Source organism: Phoca vitulina, unplaced genomic scaffold (assembly GCF_004348235.1).
Source record: "Phoca vitulina isolate PV1807 unplaced genomic scaffold, GSC_HSeal_1.0 scaffold82, whole genome shotgun sequence".
In the NCBI taxonomy this organism is placed as follows: domain Eukaryota; kingdom Metazoa; phylum Chordata; class Mammalia; order Carnivora; family Phocidae; genus Phoca; species Phoca vitulina.
In genome coordinates this window covers 125,774-139,791 of record NW_022589785.1, presented here as the reverse complement: position 1 = coordinate 139,791, position 14,018 = coordinate 125,774, and the positions used below count along the sequence as shown (strand labels likewise).

General features: G+C 50.6%; 1 protein-coding gene across 2 annotated transcripts in view; it reads right to left on the bottom strand.

Moving 5' to 3' along the window:
* Positions 1-14,018, bottom strand: part of SGSM1 (small G protein signaling modulator 1) — an 88,408-nt gene that overhangs the window by 27,016 nt on the left and 47,374 nt on the right. Inside the window, exons 12-17 of one of the 2 annotated variants that reach the window (XM_032395215.1) lie at positions 13,607-13,739; positions 10,120-10,284; positions 8,108-8,246; positions 5,723-5,787; positions 3,673-3,818; positions 186-314 (exon numbers count right to left, since the gene is read on the bottom strand). In XM_032395215.1, coding sequence (XP_032251106.1) covers positions 186-314; positions 3,673-3,818; positions 5,723-5,787; positions 8,108-8,246; positions 10,120-10,284; positions 13,607-13,739 — 777 coding nt within the window. The remainder of the gene's footprint in view (positions 1-185; positions 315-3,672; positions 3,819-5,722; positions 5,788-8,107; positions 8,247-10,119; positions 10,285-13,606; positions 13,740-14,018) is intronic. The other variant, XM_032395214.1, reaches the window with a different exon arrangement.

Below are 14,018 nucleotides of genomic sequence, written 5' to 3'. Positions count from 1 at the left end.
TTTTAAATAATGCTATCTGTGCCTTGTATTGTATTTCTACTGGACAGCCCTGCCCCAGAGCTTCCGGGCTCCCCCATGTTCCCCTGTCCCATCTTGGTCCAGCATGAAACCAGAGCACCCCCTGCCCCACAGTACCTGGCTCCTTTTGTTGCCAAAGACCCCACTGCCCATCAGGGGCAACCAACCTCCTTCCTCTCTGTCTCTGTCATCCCGAACTGGTAGTGGCCCAGGAGGAAGGGCCACACGGCCTTGCGGATCTCCGGCTGGATGCCCCCATAGTAGATGAGGCGTAGCAGCTCCTGCTCCTTGTAACTCTGTGGTAGGTGGGAGGAAGTAAAGGGTTTGGTCAACAGAAAACCAGAAGGAGGGCTCTGTGAGCTGGCAGTCCCACTTCTCAGACGTGGCCTTTAGAGATCATGGTGTGAATAAGCAAAGCCATGTGTACCAGGATATCCATCCTGGCATCATATGGGAAAACCCCCAACTACCCGCTGATGGGAATACCAGCAAAGAGAAGAAAGGGCAGGAGGTTCATCCATGAACACTTACACAAAAAGATGTTCAAAGTGTATTGTTAAGTGGGAAAAAAACCAAGGTGCGGAACATATCTAGTGTGAACCCATTTTTTGCAAAAAACCCGAAAGGTCAGTGTAGAATGAGTTAACATTTCTACTTAATTTTTAGTCAGTTTTGTGCATTATGTTGATATGGTAACATTATCTCAAAGTTATTAATCTTGACTCAGCTCAAAGAAAATTGCTTAAAAGCAAATCAATCCAAAATGAACATTTCCAGCTGGTTCTTCATGCACTAATAACTTTTGTGCACACTAGGATGACTTTAACAACTGTTTGCTGTACTGTCCAATAGATTTGCCCTCTTTTTAAAAATTCATTTTCAGGCAAAGGCTTTGCAGTTATAATTAGTCATGCTGGGGGACCAGCAGGTTCTATCTGTTCGTGTGTGTGTGTGTGTGTGTGTGTGTATGTGTATGTGTATGTGTATGGAAAGTACCAATGACTACTAGAAAGTTACTCTGAAGGGTAGTGGGGTTCTGTTTCCTCCTCTCTCTTAACATTCCAAAATTACAAGCATATTTCACATTTTTTAAAGTAAGCTCAATGCCCAATGTGGGGCTCGAACTCACAACCCTGAGATCAAGAGTCGCATGCTCTACTGACTGAGCCAGCCAGGCGTCCCACTGATTTTACATCTTAATGCTCATCTTAGATGTACCTGACGACAATGGCAAAACAGCCACTCTTTTGTCTTTGTTGGAAATTTTAATTTGTATTCTGCAGACAGCTTTGTCAAAGCTGTTTAAAAATCAGAGAACTATTTGTGGCTGAGGCTGTAAACTCTTCGTCAAAAATCCACCTGCTTGGGTCCTGGAGCCCACAGCTGGACTCCATTTCCCAGCCTCTCTTGCAGTAAGGGGTGGCCATGTGACAAGGTACTGGCCAATGTGATGTGACAGGATGTGATATAAGCCATTTCCTGGCCAGGGCTTTGAAGAAGCAGGTGTATTCCCTTCAGATTCTCCATTTCCCCTCTGCTGCCTGGAGGCAGATGACCATGAGGCTCTGGAGGATGGTGGGGCCACGAGACCCCTGAACCTCTGGAGGGAGGACAGATGCCCACTCACCAGGAATGCCCACCTAGGACTCCTCAGTGAGCAAGAAATACACCCCATGATGTCAAGCAACTGAAAAAGTGTGGACTATTTGTTACTGTGGCTCAGTGCACCCTAATACAACAATGCAACCAAGAAAGGTAAAAATATGGCCGGTTTGTGAAAGGGTTGCAAAAGTGTTAGACGAAAAATATTCATTTTTGACTGATTTATTTTTTCAACCAACTTGTCCCTAGACTAGTACCTCCCAAATTGGGGAGATCACTAGAAGCATTTGGGGAACTTTCAAAAAATATAAATTCTTGGGCTCCACTCCCAGAGATGCTAAATCAGTAACGCTGGAGTGGAGCCCAGAAGTCTATAAATCTTTTTGAATTCCTCAGGAAATGTGCACTCTCCCAGGCTGCCAGGGATTATGAACACTATGACTTTTTTTTTGAGAAAGTAAGTTGGTATATCTATTTAAATTTTAAATGCATAGCAATTTAATTTCTAGGAATCTGCCCCTGAATAAAAGCACTGGTCAGAATGATATGTGCTTATAAAGATGTTGACTGAAGCATTGTTTGAAATAATTTTTAAAAAGAGAAAGAGCCCAATTGTCTATCATTAGGGGAAGATTTGAATAAATTATGGGCTACTCATCTGTCAGGTGCTAAGGTGCTAGCATTCAGTATTTCACCTAGAGATCTGAAAGATGTCTTTGATATAAAATGAAGCTGTTGCTTAAAATACAAACATAATTGAAAAAAATAAGAATTACAGAGATATCTACGTAGGCATACCTATGGACGTATAAGCACAGGAAATATATGGCAGGGTCTCTACATAACTGACACTGTTCATTAACTCAGGGGATCAAAACGAGAGCTCTGTGGCAGAAAGAAGGTATCTAAACAATTTTTGTCCTATACACCTGCATTCTTCATTGTTTGAGTTGTCACAGTCAGTAGGCATTCCTCCTGTCGTTTAGAAAAACAGCTAGTTTTGGCAAAAAAAAAAAAAAAAAAAAAAGTCAAACAACCCTTCTGTTTGTCCAGGTTTGGGAACCAGTTTGTTTTTCCCAGAGTCCCCCAGCGTTCCCAAATTAATACACAGAACAGCACCTTTCCCCGGCGTGGGGAAGCCAAGCCGACCCAGGTGCTTACCAGCCTGGCCCTCCCCAGGGCCCGGGTGGGAAGGCACCCAATGGACTGAGCCACCACGTTCATCCCGCGTGGAGGAATCAGGTTATTTCTTCTGAATGCCTGCTCCTGGTGGCGGTTAGACTGGTGTCTATCAAAATGGATTCTGCCTTCCACACCAGCCATGGGAGGTACTTTTCCAATAAAGGTACCTTGTGGCCCCATACATTTGAGGGACTGTTCCATATGCTCTCCCACCCCCAGCCACCCCCAGTTTCTTGAGAGCCACAAGCATATCAGCCTAGGCAAGGTTCTAGGATGTTCTGCAGGATACAGAAAAGTTGACTCATTTTGTTTCCCACTTTGACCAGGACACTTTTTTCAAATGTAAACATCTTCCTTGTGGGGACATTTGCCTTCTGATAAGAAAATCTTACAAATCTGTCTCCAGATGGAATATCTAACGGGAGGATTCTCAGGCCTGAGGCACAGATGGGAGAGGTCTGCAGGATGGTGGCTTTTCTTGTCCCAGCTGCCTCCTCTGACTTAGCTACTTCTGTCATTCTAAGTAGTTCAACTGCACTGTAAGTCCCTTCCTGCTGAGGACTCACAGTACGTCCTGCAGCACTGAGCATACAGCTGGTGCTTAATAAATGCTTGGTGACGGATTCATTTCTACTCCTTCTAGACGATCATGGGTACTTTCCATCCTCCTTGATCCTCAACCCCTCTGGGCAGAAGCAGGCTGTGGGTCTTGGAACTCTCAAGAAGGGAGGGGCCTTTGGGTTGTGTACGCAGAACCCAAAGGTGTCATAACAGCCTCGAGTCCCCGTGAGCAGGTGGGTCTATTGCTCAGATGACCATATGGTCCCCCCAGCTCTGCCCCACCACAGGCTGAGCCAGGCCAAGGCTTACTGTGCTGTCCTGAAGGTACCGCTCCCAGATCCTGGCCGTCAGCCCGTGCCCAGCATCACAGGGCGAGTCCGGAGACACGATCATGTGATTGACCAGGGCTGACAGGTGGGTCCTCACGGTGGACAGGTGTCTGCAGTAAGCAAGCCCTGGAGAGGGAGGGAGGGAAGCCATCATCCACCATCCAACCTACCTTGCCTTGTCTCATGGATCTCAAAGCACTGCCCTGCCTGCAATCCTCGTGAGCCCTCATGACCTAGAAAATCCCATCACCCCTCTCTTCCAGACGAGGAATGGGGCTCCGAGGGGCAAAATCCCTTACTGGCTTGACTGCTTAATAGTTGTGTGAGACTGGGGACGTCCAATCACCTTTCTCAGCCTGGGCCAGGGTGACATTACCTCTTCTGCCAGAAGCCAAGGCATTTAATCCATGGGCAGGAGGCAGTAAGTGACCCCACAGGCTCACTGTGCCTCTGGGTGCCTCCAACCCATCCCAAGAGAAACGGAGAATGGCAGAGGTGGACGACTTGTGTTCAAAGTGCAGCCGGATAAAGAAGGCCCTGGGAGATGCACCTGGTTTGCTTTCAAAGATGGCCCTGCATTCTTAAAGGAATGCCCGCCAACCCTCTGCCCTTCAGCTGGGCACGTGGAGGGCACAGTGCCTGGTACACGGGAGATACTCAGCAAATGCTGGCCTGTGTCTGCTCTGTGCCCCCTCCCTCTGGCTCTCCCTTATCAACTCCTAGAGAGGACCCTGGGCCTTCCGGAGCCCGAGGACTGGCCCCTACCAGCAATGAGGAGGATGAGGGAGAAGAGGAAAAGGAGGGGGAGGAGGGAGAGGAGGGAGAGGAGGGAGAGGGAAAAGAGGAGGAAATGGCTAACACTTACACAAGCACATACTACGTGCCAGGGAGCTGCCCAGAGCTCACATACTTAACTCACTAAATTCTCATGACAACCATATAAAACAGGTACTCCTACCTTCTCCATCTTATAGATGGGGAAACTGAGGCACTGACTGCTTCTGTCTCTTGCCCAGGTCACACTGCTAGAAAGTGCAGAGTTGGGATTTGAACCCAAGCTGCATAGTGCCAGAACCCGGGCTCTCAACCACCATCAGGGATGAGCCATTGAATGCGATAACACTGTTCAAGATCCATCTCGACCCCCAACCCATCCTCCAGGAAGCTCTTCCATTTGGGTCCCATAAATACGCATCCAGGGCCTGCTCCACGCCAGGCCCTGCATTAGGCACCGGGGATGGGTGATAACAGGCAAAAACCTTGATCTTGGGAGCCCACGCTCCCCCTCTCTCTCCAGTCGCTCGGGCACATGGCCGGCACTGCTATTCTGCAGGCCCAGGCAGGATACATTAGCACTTTTCTAGAATCCCTGACATATCTCCCCCATCTAGGCTGGGAGGCGGGGAAAATAAAACGTGCTAAGAATCAACACAGCAGAGTGAAAAACAACAGCAGCAGCAGCAGCCTTTGGGTCAGGCAGGCCTAGGTTTGAGTCCCAGCTCTGTCCTGTATTAGCTGTGTGACCTTGGACAAGTTACTTTGCCTCCTTGTGCCTTAGTTTCCCCATGTGTTAAATGGAAATAATCAGAATACCTGTATTTAAGTTTTAATTTTTAACTTCTCCTTACTCTTCTGCTTCTGCCCATAGGCGAGGGGAGCCGACTTTTACTGAGCACCCATGACATGTAACGCCAGGTGCCAGGGGCTTTATACATGCTTCTCATTTAATTCTGAGAACAAACCCTCTAAGGTGGGCACCGAGGATGCAATGGTGACTAGCCACAGCCCTGCTACCAAGGAGCCCCGTCGTTGGCTGTCCTCTCTGAGAGCCCAGAGATAAAATTTATGCCCAGTCTCTGGTTGAGGAAGTTCGGGCTCCGAGAAGTCCGCGTAACTTCACTAAAACTAGACACATCTGAGCTGAGGTTCCCGTGACAGAGCCAGGCTCCTTCCCCCGATACAGATGCCATGCAACAGGCATTGGAGAAACGCGCCCGTAGACCACAATGGCAAATGAGGCCGATACGCACATCCATAGAAGGCTCTGGAAAGGATCTGGTACTTCATGTTGTCACAGAGGAGCTTCAGCGGGGCCCTGCAGGTGGAGGAAGAGAGGATACTTAGAAAAGACCATACAGAGCCCACGTTTGCTGGAGGAGCTCAGCTCGTTACCTGTAGGGGGCAGATTAAAACCAGCCAGCCAAGGGGACTCTGGGGGGACTACTGTTTCTACCCATACCGCCACTTCTCCTATCAGCTTTGGGGTCACTCTCTCCCCAGCTCTCTGCGGTTTGGATGGGGCTGATTCGACCCAGTACAGGGACTCAGGCTAGAGTCACAGGCACTGGGTAAGAGGTGGTCATGTGATCCAACCTGAGCCAAGGAGAATGAGCCCCAGACTCATTTTGTTGGAACTCCAGGGAAATTCACACTCTTCTCTCTGCCCGAGGTCCTAAGCCAGAGGGATGTAGGGCGGCGGCTACTGGGATCCAGTTCTGCCCCTGCATAGGAACGGCCTGCCCGAGAATGAAAGTATCACAGTGGCAGTCAGAGGCAAGAGCTGAAGAAACAGAGGTTTGTGTTCTGAGCGTCTGGAGCCAACGGTGCCTGAAGTCATCGCACCTCTAGACTCCTCAGTTCTGTCGAGATTTTCTTTTGTATTTGAACCAGTTGAAGTGGGTTTCTGTCACTTGCACAAAGAGTTCGGACTTCCGAAGTGAACCAGCTAAACCAAACTGAGCCGAACCGGGACTCAGAGTCTGGCTGACCGCGAGGTAGGTGATGCCTCAGAGCTTCTTCTTGCGTGGGAATTTGCGGGGGGCTGTTTTGGCTGAAAGAGGAGAGGGGAGTAAGGCCCCAGAACTGTTGGGGAAATCAAGGACTGCTGATGGGAGTGTTCTGCATCCTTGCAGAGAACAGAGTGGAGGAATATCTGCATATTTTTTTCTCAAGACATCCTGGGGACACCCAGGAAATCTCAAAACGACAAGAAGGAGGCATGGCTAAAGTACTCCAGTTACACACATGGAGGCATTAAACATTAAAATCACCCTCATTGTGCCCTCAGGTTGGTGGGGCTCAGGCTTGCTCAGTTTACCTAAGAACAGCATAACACAGCTGTCCCACAGTGGACTTGGCCATTTGAAAGGTGGTGAGCTCCCCGTCACTACAGGTGTGTAAGCAGATGCCATGAGAGGGGATACTAGGTTAGAACAGCGTTTTTCAATGGCCCATGGACCACAGCCCAAGAATCACTTGGAATTTCTCCAATGTGCAGATTCCTGGGCCCCGCACAGACCTACTCAATCAGGACCCCTAAGGAAGTTGTCTTGGAACCAGTGTCACCTCCCCCTGGTGATTCTGATGCACACAGACATGAGAGACTCTCTGGTTACAAGAGTGCTTCTCAAACTGAAAAGTGTGCACATGATCTTAGGATCCTGTTAAATGCAGATTCTGCTTCTGGACCACGTGCTGAAAGGCAGGCCTTAGATGACTGCAAAAATGTGATGTCAGCTCCCACCCCTTAAGCTCCTATGGCTGAAGACCGGACCACCCACTGGGCCAGAGGCCCGGCATGGAAAAAGGCATTCCATTATCCCCAGCCAGGCCACATGGCATCAGTTGAGAAACAAGACCAGTCCTATTATTGCACTGAGTAGCCCTGCAGACACACGAGATCTATGGGCCAGGAAAGAGATGATCTGGGGATCGAACTTTATCCAATAAAATAAGAAGCGTCACTTACTGAGCATTGTCAGGTGCTGGGTCCCACCTGCTGGCCATGTTAAACCAGTATCTGATTTGTCCTTACGATAGCTATACAAAGCAAGCATTTGTATTCCCATTCGGCAGAGGAGCAAACTGAGGCACGTGTGGTTGGCAGTGAGTAGTATTTCTAGTTTCTGCCTTCCAGGAGCATGATAGGACTGCGCTTCATGGCCTGTGGTGGATGGGGTCAATGAGGCGTGAACAGAAAGAGTATGTGCTGCATTCAGGGTGGAGCATTTCATTGTCGTCCAGGCGCCCCAGAGCTGCCTTTCCCTCTTTCACTGTGACTGGGAATATTCGACATGGTGTGGCTCCATCAGCCAGGCCCTTTAATGTGGAGCAAGCAGAGCCCCCAGCCGACCCACGATAGACACACAGTATGCACGATGAATCAACCTTTGTTGTACTGAGCCACTGAGATTTCAGGACTGTTTGTTACTGCAACATAACCTTGGTTATCCTGACTGATACATGGAAGGAAGCTCTGATAGCTAGGACTTCACAAGGCTAGGATTTAACCCAGACCTCGATGATTCCATAGCTTATGTTCCTCCTCTGAATTCAGTGCTGGGCAAGAAATGGGCATCTATAAATCTTTGGCAAATCCTTCCATACCCTCCGCCCACAGATTAAGCCCCTCATACCTCTCATGGTTGCACCCATTGGATGAGCCACCATCGGCCAAGCCACTCTGTGAACAGGATGAGCAGGAGGACTTCCGGGGGCTGGGTTGCCATAGAGGCGGTAGGTTGCTCACGGAGACATCCATCAGGTCCTGGGGGACTGTGATGGACACGAGGGATGGAGCAAGAGCCCCGGTTAAGCCTATGTGGGTCACAGAAACCTCATCCCAAAGCAAGCAGCTCGCCCCTAGGCCAGCACAGGGACAGGGAAAGACCCTGAATGTGATAGTCGGAGACAGCGACCCCAATCATTATCTGACCCAGACCTTTGAGCCCACCTGATCCAGTGAAAGCCACCACCAAGATTTGGGGCCCTCAGCAGACAGGCAGAGCTGATGACAGCTGAAGAGAGAGGAAGAAGTGGGGCAGGGGGGGAAAGAGAGAGAGAGAGAGACAAGAGCCAAGGAAAGAGACCCAGTCCCAGAGCAGGAGGCCGAGCCTCACCATGTTGTCATTCAAGTGTCCTCACAGGAGGCTGACAAGAAGGAAGAGGAGCCTGCTGGGGGCTTCTGGGGAAGGTTGATGGCCCTGAGTCCCCAGAGATAGACTCTCTGGGAGAGAGAGTCTCTAGTGGGGAGACAGAAGGGAGCCTAACTCAACACATGAGGCAGGGCACCCAAGGGCAAGGGACTCAATGGAGTTCCTGCTGATGAGGCCACCTGCACCGTCCATCATCCTGAGCCATATGGCTCTTCCACCAATGGTCTCAAGCAGGTGGGCGACTCCCACCCAGAATCATGCGGGGGGGAGAGGGGCGCTTGTTAAAAAGCCATATGCCTGTATCCCACCCCCAACCTCCTGGAGATAGAGGCCTTAAGTCTGCATAGCAAAAAACAATCCTGATAACAGCAGCACGTTCGAGAACCAAGAGGGCATGACCGATCTCCTAACACGCGTACTGGTGACTCCTGATCACGGGCTCCCAGGGTACAGCACTTAGAGTTTCCCTCACTGCCTTCTCTCCCAGCTCCATGGAAACCGCCCCGTCTGCAGAGCTGCAGGACAAACACAACGGTGACTCACACATTACACAGTTTCTGCCGTTAACTTCCTAGCCTCTTGGCAGTTCCAGACAGGTGCAAAAATTTTATTTTCTCCAGGACAGGGCTCGGTAAACATTTTCCGTCACGGGCCAGGCAGTAAACGTTTTAGGGTTTGTGAACCACTTGGCCGTGATCATAAACCACTCAACTTTGCCGTCAGAATGCAAAAAGAGCCATCCACAAGATGCAAACACGTGAGCACGGCTATGTTCCAATAAAACTTTATTTATGGACACTGAAATCTGAGTTTCATATCATTTTTCACAGGTCGCAAATATTACTCTGCTTTGGATTTTTGTCAATCACTAAAAAAAAAAAAAAAAATGTAAAAACCGTTCTTAGCTCATGGGTAGTACTCAATGCGGTTGGCTCCGGCCCGTGGGCCCTAGGTTGCCAAGCCCTGACCTAGGAGATTGAGAAGGGTGCACATCTGCCCCATAGGCCATCCCCCCCTCAAGGATGACTGGCAATCCCTGGCCTGTGCCCTCGGGCTGCAAGGTGGGGGGAGTTGTGGACCCAGGGCCACTTGTCATCAGAGCTCAGGGGCTGACAGGGGCAGCCCTACCCACGGATAATGCAGAAAGCTCCTCCCCAAGCTGACTCACTGATGAGCTGGCCAAGAAAGACCAGTGAGCCCCTGTAAAATGTTCTAGAAAAGCATCCCCAGTTCTCCGCCAATCTCAGGGAAGCACTGATCAGTTTCAGCAAGGTGCGGCCAGTATGCCTTGGCCCCAGCCCCGGCATCACCAGTGGACCCCTTCCTTACGGATCCCACAACACTCCAAGCTGCATCCTGCCACGTGGAGGCTGGACAGCGTGAGGGCATTGTTTGTCTCCCACTTCCCTCGCCCGGGGGACCAAGACTCAAATGACAACATGGCAGAGGTGGCCAGCACCCAGCCCCCGGCGTGGGAGGAGCCCAGACGTTACTGGGGGGCTGTAGCTTCAGGCCCGGCCTGGGAAAGGTGGCGTCCCATCTGGCTCGCGCCCACTGACCGCCCCTGGCCACCACCAGCACGGACCGGCCGGCAGGAACCACCGTCCAGGCGGGGCTCTTGGAGTCGGGGGCAGTGCTGCCCAGGGAGTCAGGAGCAACTTGAGACAAAAAACAAAAAGCACCAGTGAAATGAAATGTCTGGGGTGGGCAGAACACTGAAACAGCCAAGGAACCCACTCCTCGGGGCTTTACCTCTCCTCTGCCCAGTTCTGCCTAGCTCCCATGTACTGTGTCGGCTTCGAGGAAGAAAGAATGCCTGATGTTTATAAAATGCCCTACTATGTGCTGGCTGCTGTGCAGGCATGGGATTGCTTTATCATCCTACCCCGTAGGGGATGCACCTCTTCTCCCATTCTGCAGAAGGGGAAACTGAGGCTCAGAATGACAACAGTACTTAACCACCCACAGCCCCAGCAGGTGGTATTTGGCATTAACAGCTCTTTCTGACCAAGGTCCCCTTTCTCTTTCCGCTATCATTTACTGAGAGCAAGTACTACTATTACCCCTTTCACAGATTTGGAAACTGAAGCACAGATGTAAGCATCATGCCCAAGACCACCCAGCAAACAAACAGTGGAGCTGGGATTCTGACCCAGGGCATCAGACCCCAAGACCTTATTCATACTCTCCTGACTGATATCCCCGCAACATCATCCATGCTCTATCTAGACCAGCAGTTCTCAACTGGGGCAATTCTGGCCCCTCAAGGACATTTGGCGATGTCTGGAGACATTTTTTTGTCATGATAACCTGAGAATTTGCTAGATGTAACTGGCATCTATCCAGTGGGTAGAGGCCAGGGATGCTGCTTACCTTCCTATAATGCACAAGACACGCCCCCCCCCCAAACACACAATTATTCAGTCCAATATGTCAACCCTGCCCTAGACCAGCTCTGTTCAATAGGAATCCACCCTGAGCCACGTGCTTAATTTAGAAGTTTCTAGTAGCCACACTAAAAGGGGGAAAAAAAACAGATGAAATCAATTTCAACAATATATTCTGTTTAACCCAGTGTATCCCTAATATTACCATTTTAACATAGAGTCAATATAAAATTACTGGTGAGATTTTTTTGCATTCTTTTCTGTTGTTGCTCCAAAATCTTCGTCTTTTACACTTAATGCACATCTCCATTCGAACTCGCTGCATTTCAAGTGCTGGGGAGCCGCACGCAGCTCACGCCTACCATGCCAGATGGTACAGACAGTCCCAGCAACGCAGGAGTCTGAAAATGCCCTCCTCTGACTCTGAACCTGTCTCCATGTTTCAGAACTTGTCTCTGCCTCTGTGCACAAGGACCAGGTGGTGAAGACAGAGGCAAGAAGACACGGAGAGGGGGTTTAGAACCATTTATGGCCACATCATCCCTCCCCACAGGGCCAAAGTCTTCTCTCTTATTACTTAAAGCAGGCATCCGCAAACTTTGTCTATAAAGGGCCAGATAGTAAATATTTTTGGCTTTGTGGGCCACACGGTCTCTGTCACAACAATCCCACTCCATTGCTATGGTGTGAAAGCAGCCACACACAATATGGATAGGAATGGGCGTGGCTGTGTTCCAATAAAACTTTATTTACAAAAATAGGCAGTGGGCCAAATTTGGACCACAGGAAGGAGTTTGCCCATTTCTGATTTAGGCACTTCTTCAGAAAGGACTTCCTTGTTCTCAAAGATGAAAACCATACACGATTGTTTATGTTAAGCTCTGTGGGGCTCAGGCCCCTAAAAAAAATCAACCAAGGATGGATGGGGCACCACTGCCATGTGGGCTGAATCTGAGCTTGGGGATGAAGTGGGTGAAACCACAATATCCCCACATCCGGGTCAAAACAATCCGCCAGGAGTGGTTGTGACAGGCAGTCTCTGGAGCCAGGGCACCCGGGTTTAAATTCCAACCACACTGCGGATGAGCTGTGCCACTCTGGGCCAGTTTCTTAACCTTTCTGTGCCTCGGTCTCCTCTTCTGAAAAACGGGGGTTGGTGAGGACGCTGGCACCTGCCTAGGAGGGTGGTGGTGAGGATGAAATTAGTTACAACTTTGGAGAGACAAAGGCGGGCTTGGCACACAGGAGCACTTCACACGTGGTACCTATTACTCACTGAGCATCCGTCAAGCATTTCACATTAGGTGACTGACACATCATCACACTGACTCCTCAGAATAGGATCCCGGCTGGGGAGGTGCTGTTCTGCCCATTCTACAGACAAGGGAATGAGGTCTGGAGAGCGCAAGTCACTTGGCCACACTGCAGGGGCAGAGGTGAACGCAGGGATGTGTGCTTTTCTCCACCGAGGGCGATTTTGCTCCCAGACGGCACCTCGCAGTGCCTGGAGACATTTCTGGTTGTCACCACTTGGTGGCGAGGGTGGGGGCAGATCTGCTACTTGGCGGTTAGCTGGGGGAGACCCGGCATGCTGCCTGATGTCCTACACGCCGCCAAGCCTGCCCCGCACCCCTGAGCCAATTCAGCGGGGGATGAGAGCCGGAGCACGAACTGGCCTGGCACGGTTAGCCCACCCTTGCCAGGAGGACATCTGCTTTCAAGAGAGTCTCTTGCGGCCCGGCTGTGGTCACTAAAGCAAGGGGAGGCTCAGAGCCGTCATCCATCAAATGGAACAACAGGGCCGCCAAAGGTTAAATAAAATGGGGTGGACAGAAGGAACCTACAGCTTAATATTGCATTGTTGAACAGACGTCCATACGGTGCCTAATAAATGCCAGGCCTCTTTTGGAGAACTTTGCAAACATTAGCTCGTTTAACCCTCACGATGACCCCGTGGCAATGACGACCGTGACGGCAACAGCCTGCGTTAACCAAGCATCTACACCAGGGCAGCTGCGGTGCAAAGTGCTGGACGTACATGTAGCGGCCTCCAGTGCTTTGCTTCCCCTCTGCAGTTTTCACGGTCATTTACTGAGGGCCTACTGTGTGCGGGACTCTATGCTACAGACTCGACGTTGGTCAGCTCCTTATCTCATCAAATCCTGACAATATAGCTAAGTAAGAGAACAACAGCGTGATAGCGGCTAAAATGTACGTGTTCTGTGCCAAGAGCCTTATCTCGTTTAATCCCAAGGGCCCTATGATGCAGGTGCTGTGAACATCCCCATTTTGCAGATGGGGAAACCAAGACACAGAGGGTGAAGTGACTCGCCCCTCTGGACCAGGATTCCAGAGCCCACGGCCAGTACCCCAGGCCACCTCCTGGTCAGGTGCATCTTTATTAAGCCAAGTAGCACGTGGTTCTCATTTGGGGGGAACCGAGACACTAACTTCCTGGTTTCAGGTCCTCCCCCTGCCCCCCCCCATTGGCCCCAGAGTCCAGACCACTTGTCTTCTAATCCCAGACACCTGGAATCATTTTCATAAGCAGCTAACCGGTGGATCCAGGGGGCCCAGAGATGGGGCAGCTTACCGAATTCAGACTGCATGCCGGGGTAGATGATCCTGAACACGTAATCTGTGGCCTCGTCGTCTTCCTTATCTGAAGACGTGGACTCGGCGGAACCCTGAGGGCTTCGCTTGCGCAGTTTGGGAAATACTTTGCCCTGAAAGAACGTGTCCCATTGCATAGTCCTTGGGATACACCTGTCCCCACAATCCGCACAGCCCGAGGGTTTCAGTGGGGTATGTATGTGCTCAAAAAGCCATGTAAGGATCCACACTTCCCAGGATGACCACTCCCCAGGCGCCTGGGTGGCTCAGTCGGTTAAGCATCTGCCTCTTGATTTCGGCTCAGGTCATGATCTCAGTGTTGGGAGATTGAGCCCCGAGTTTCGGGCTCCATGCTAGGCGTGGAGCCTGCTTGGGATTCTCCCTCTCACCTG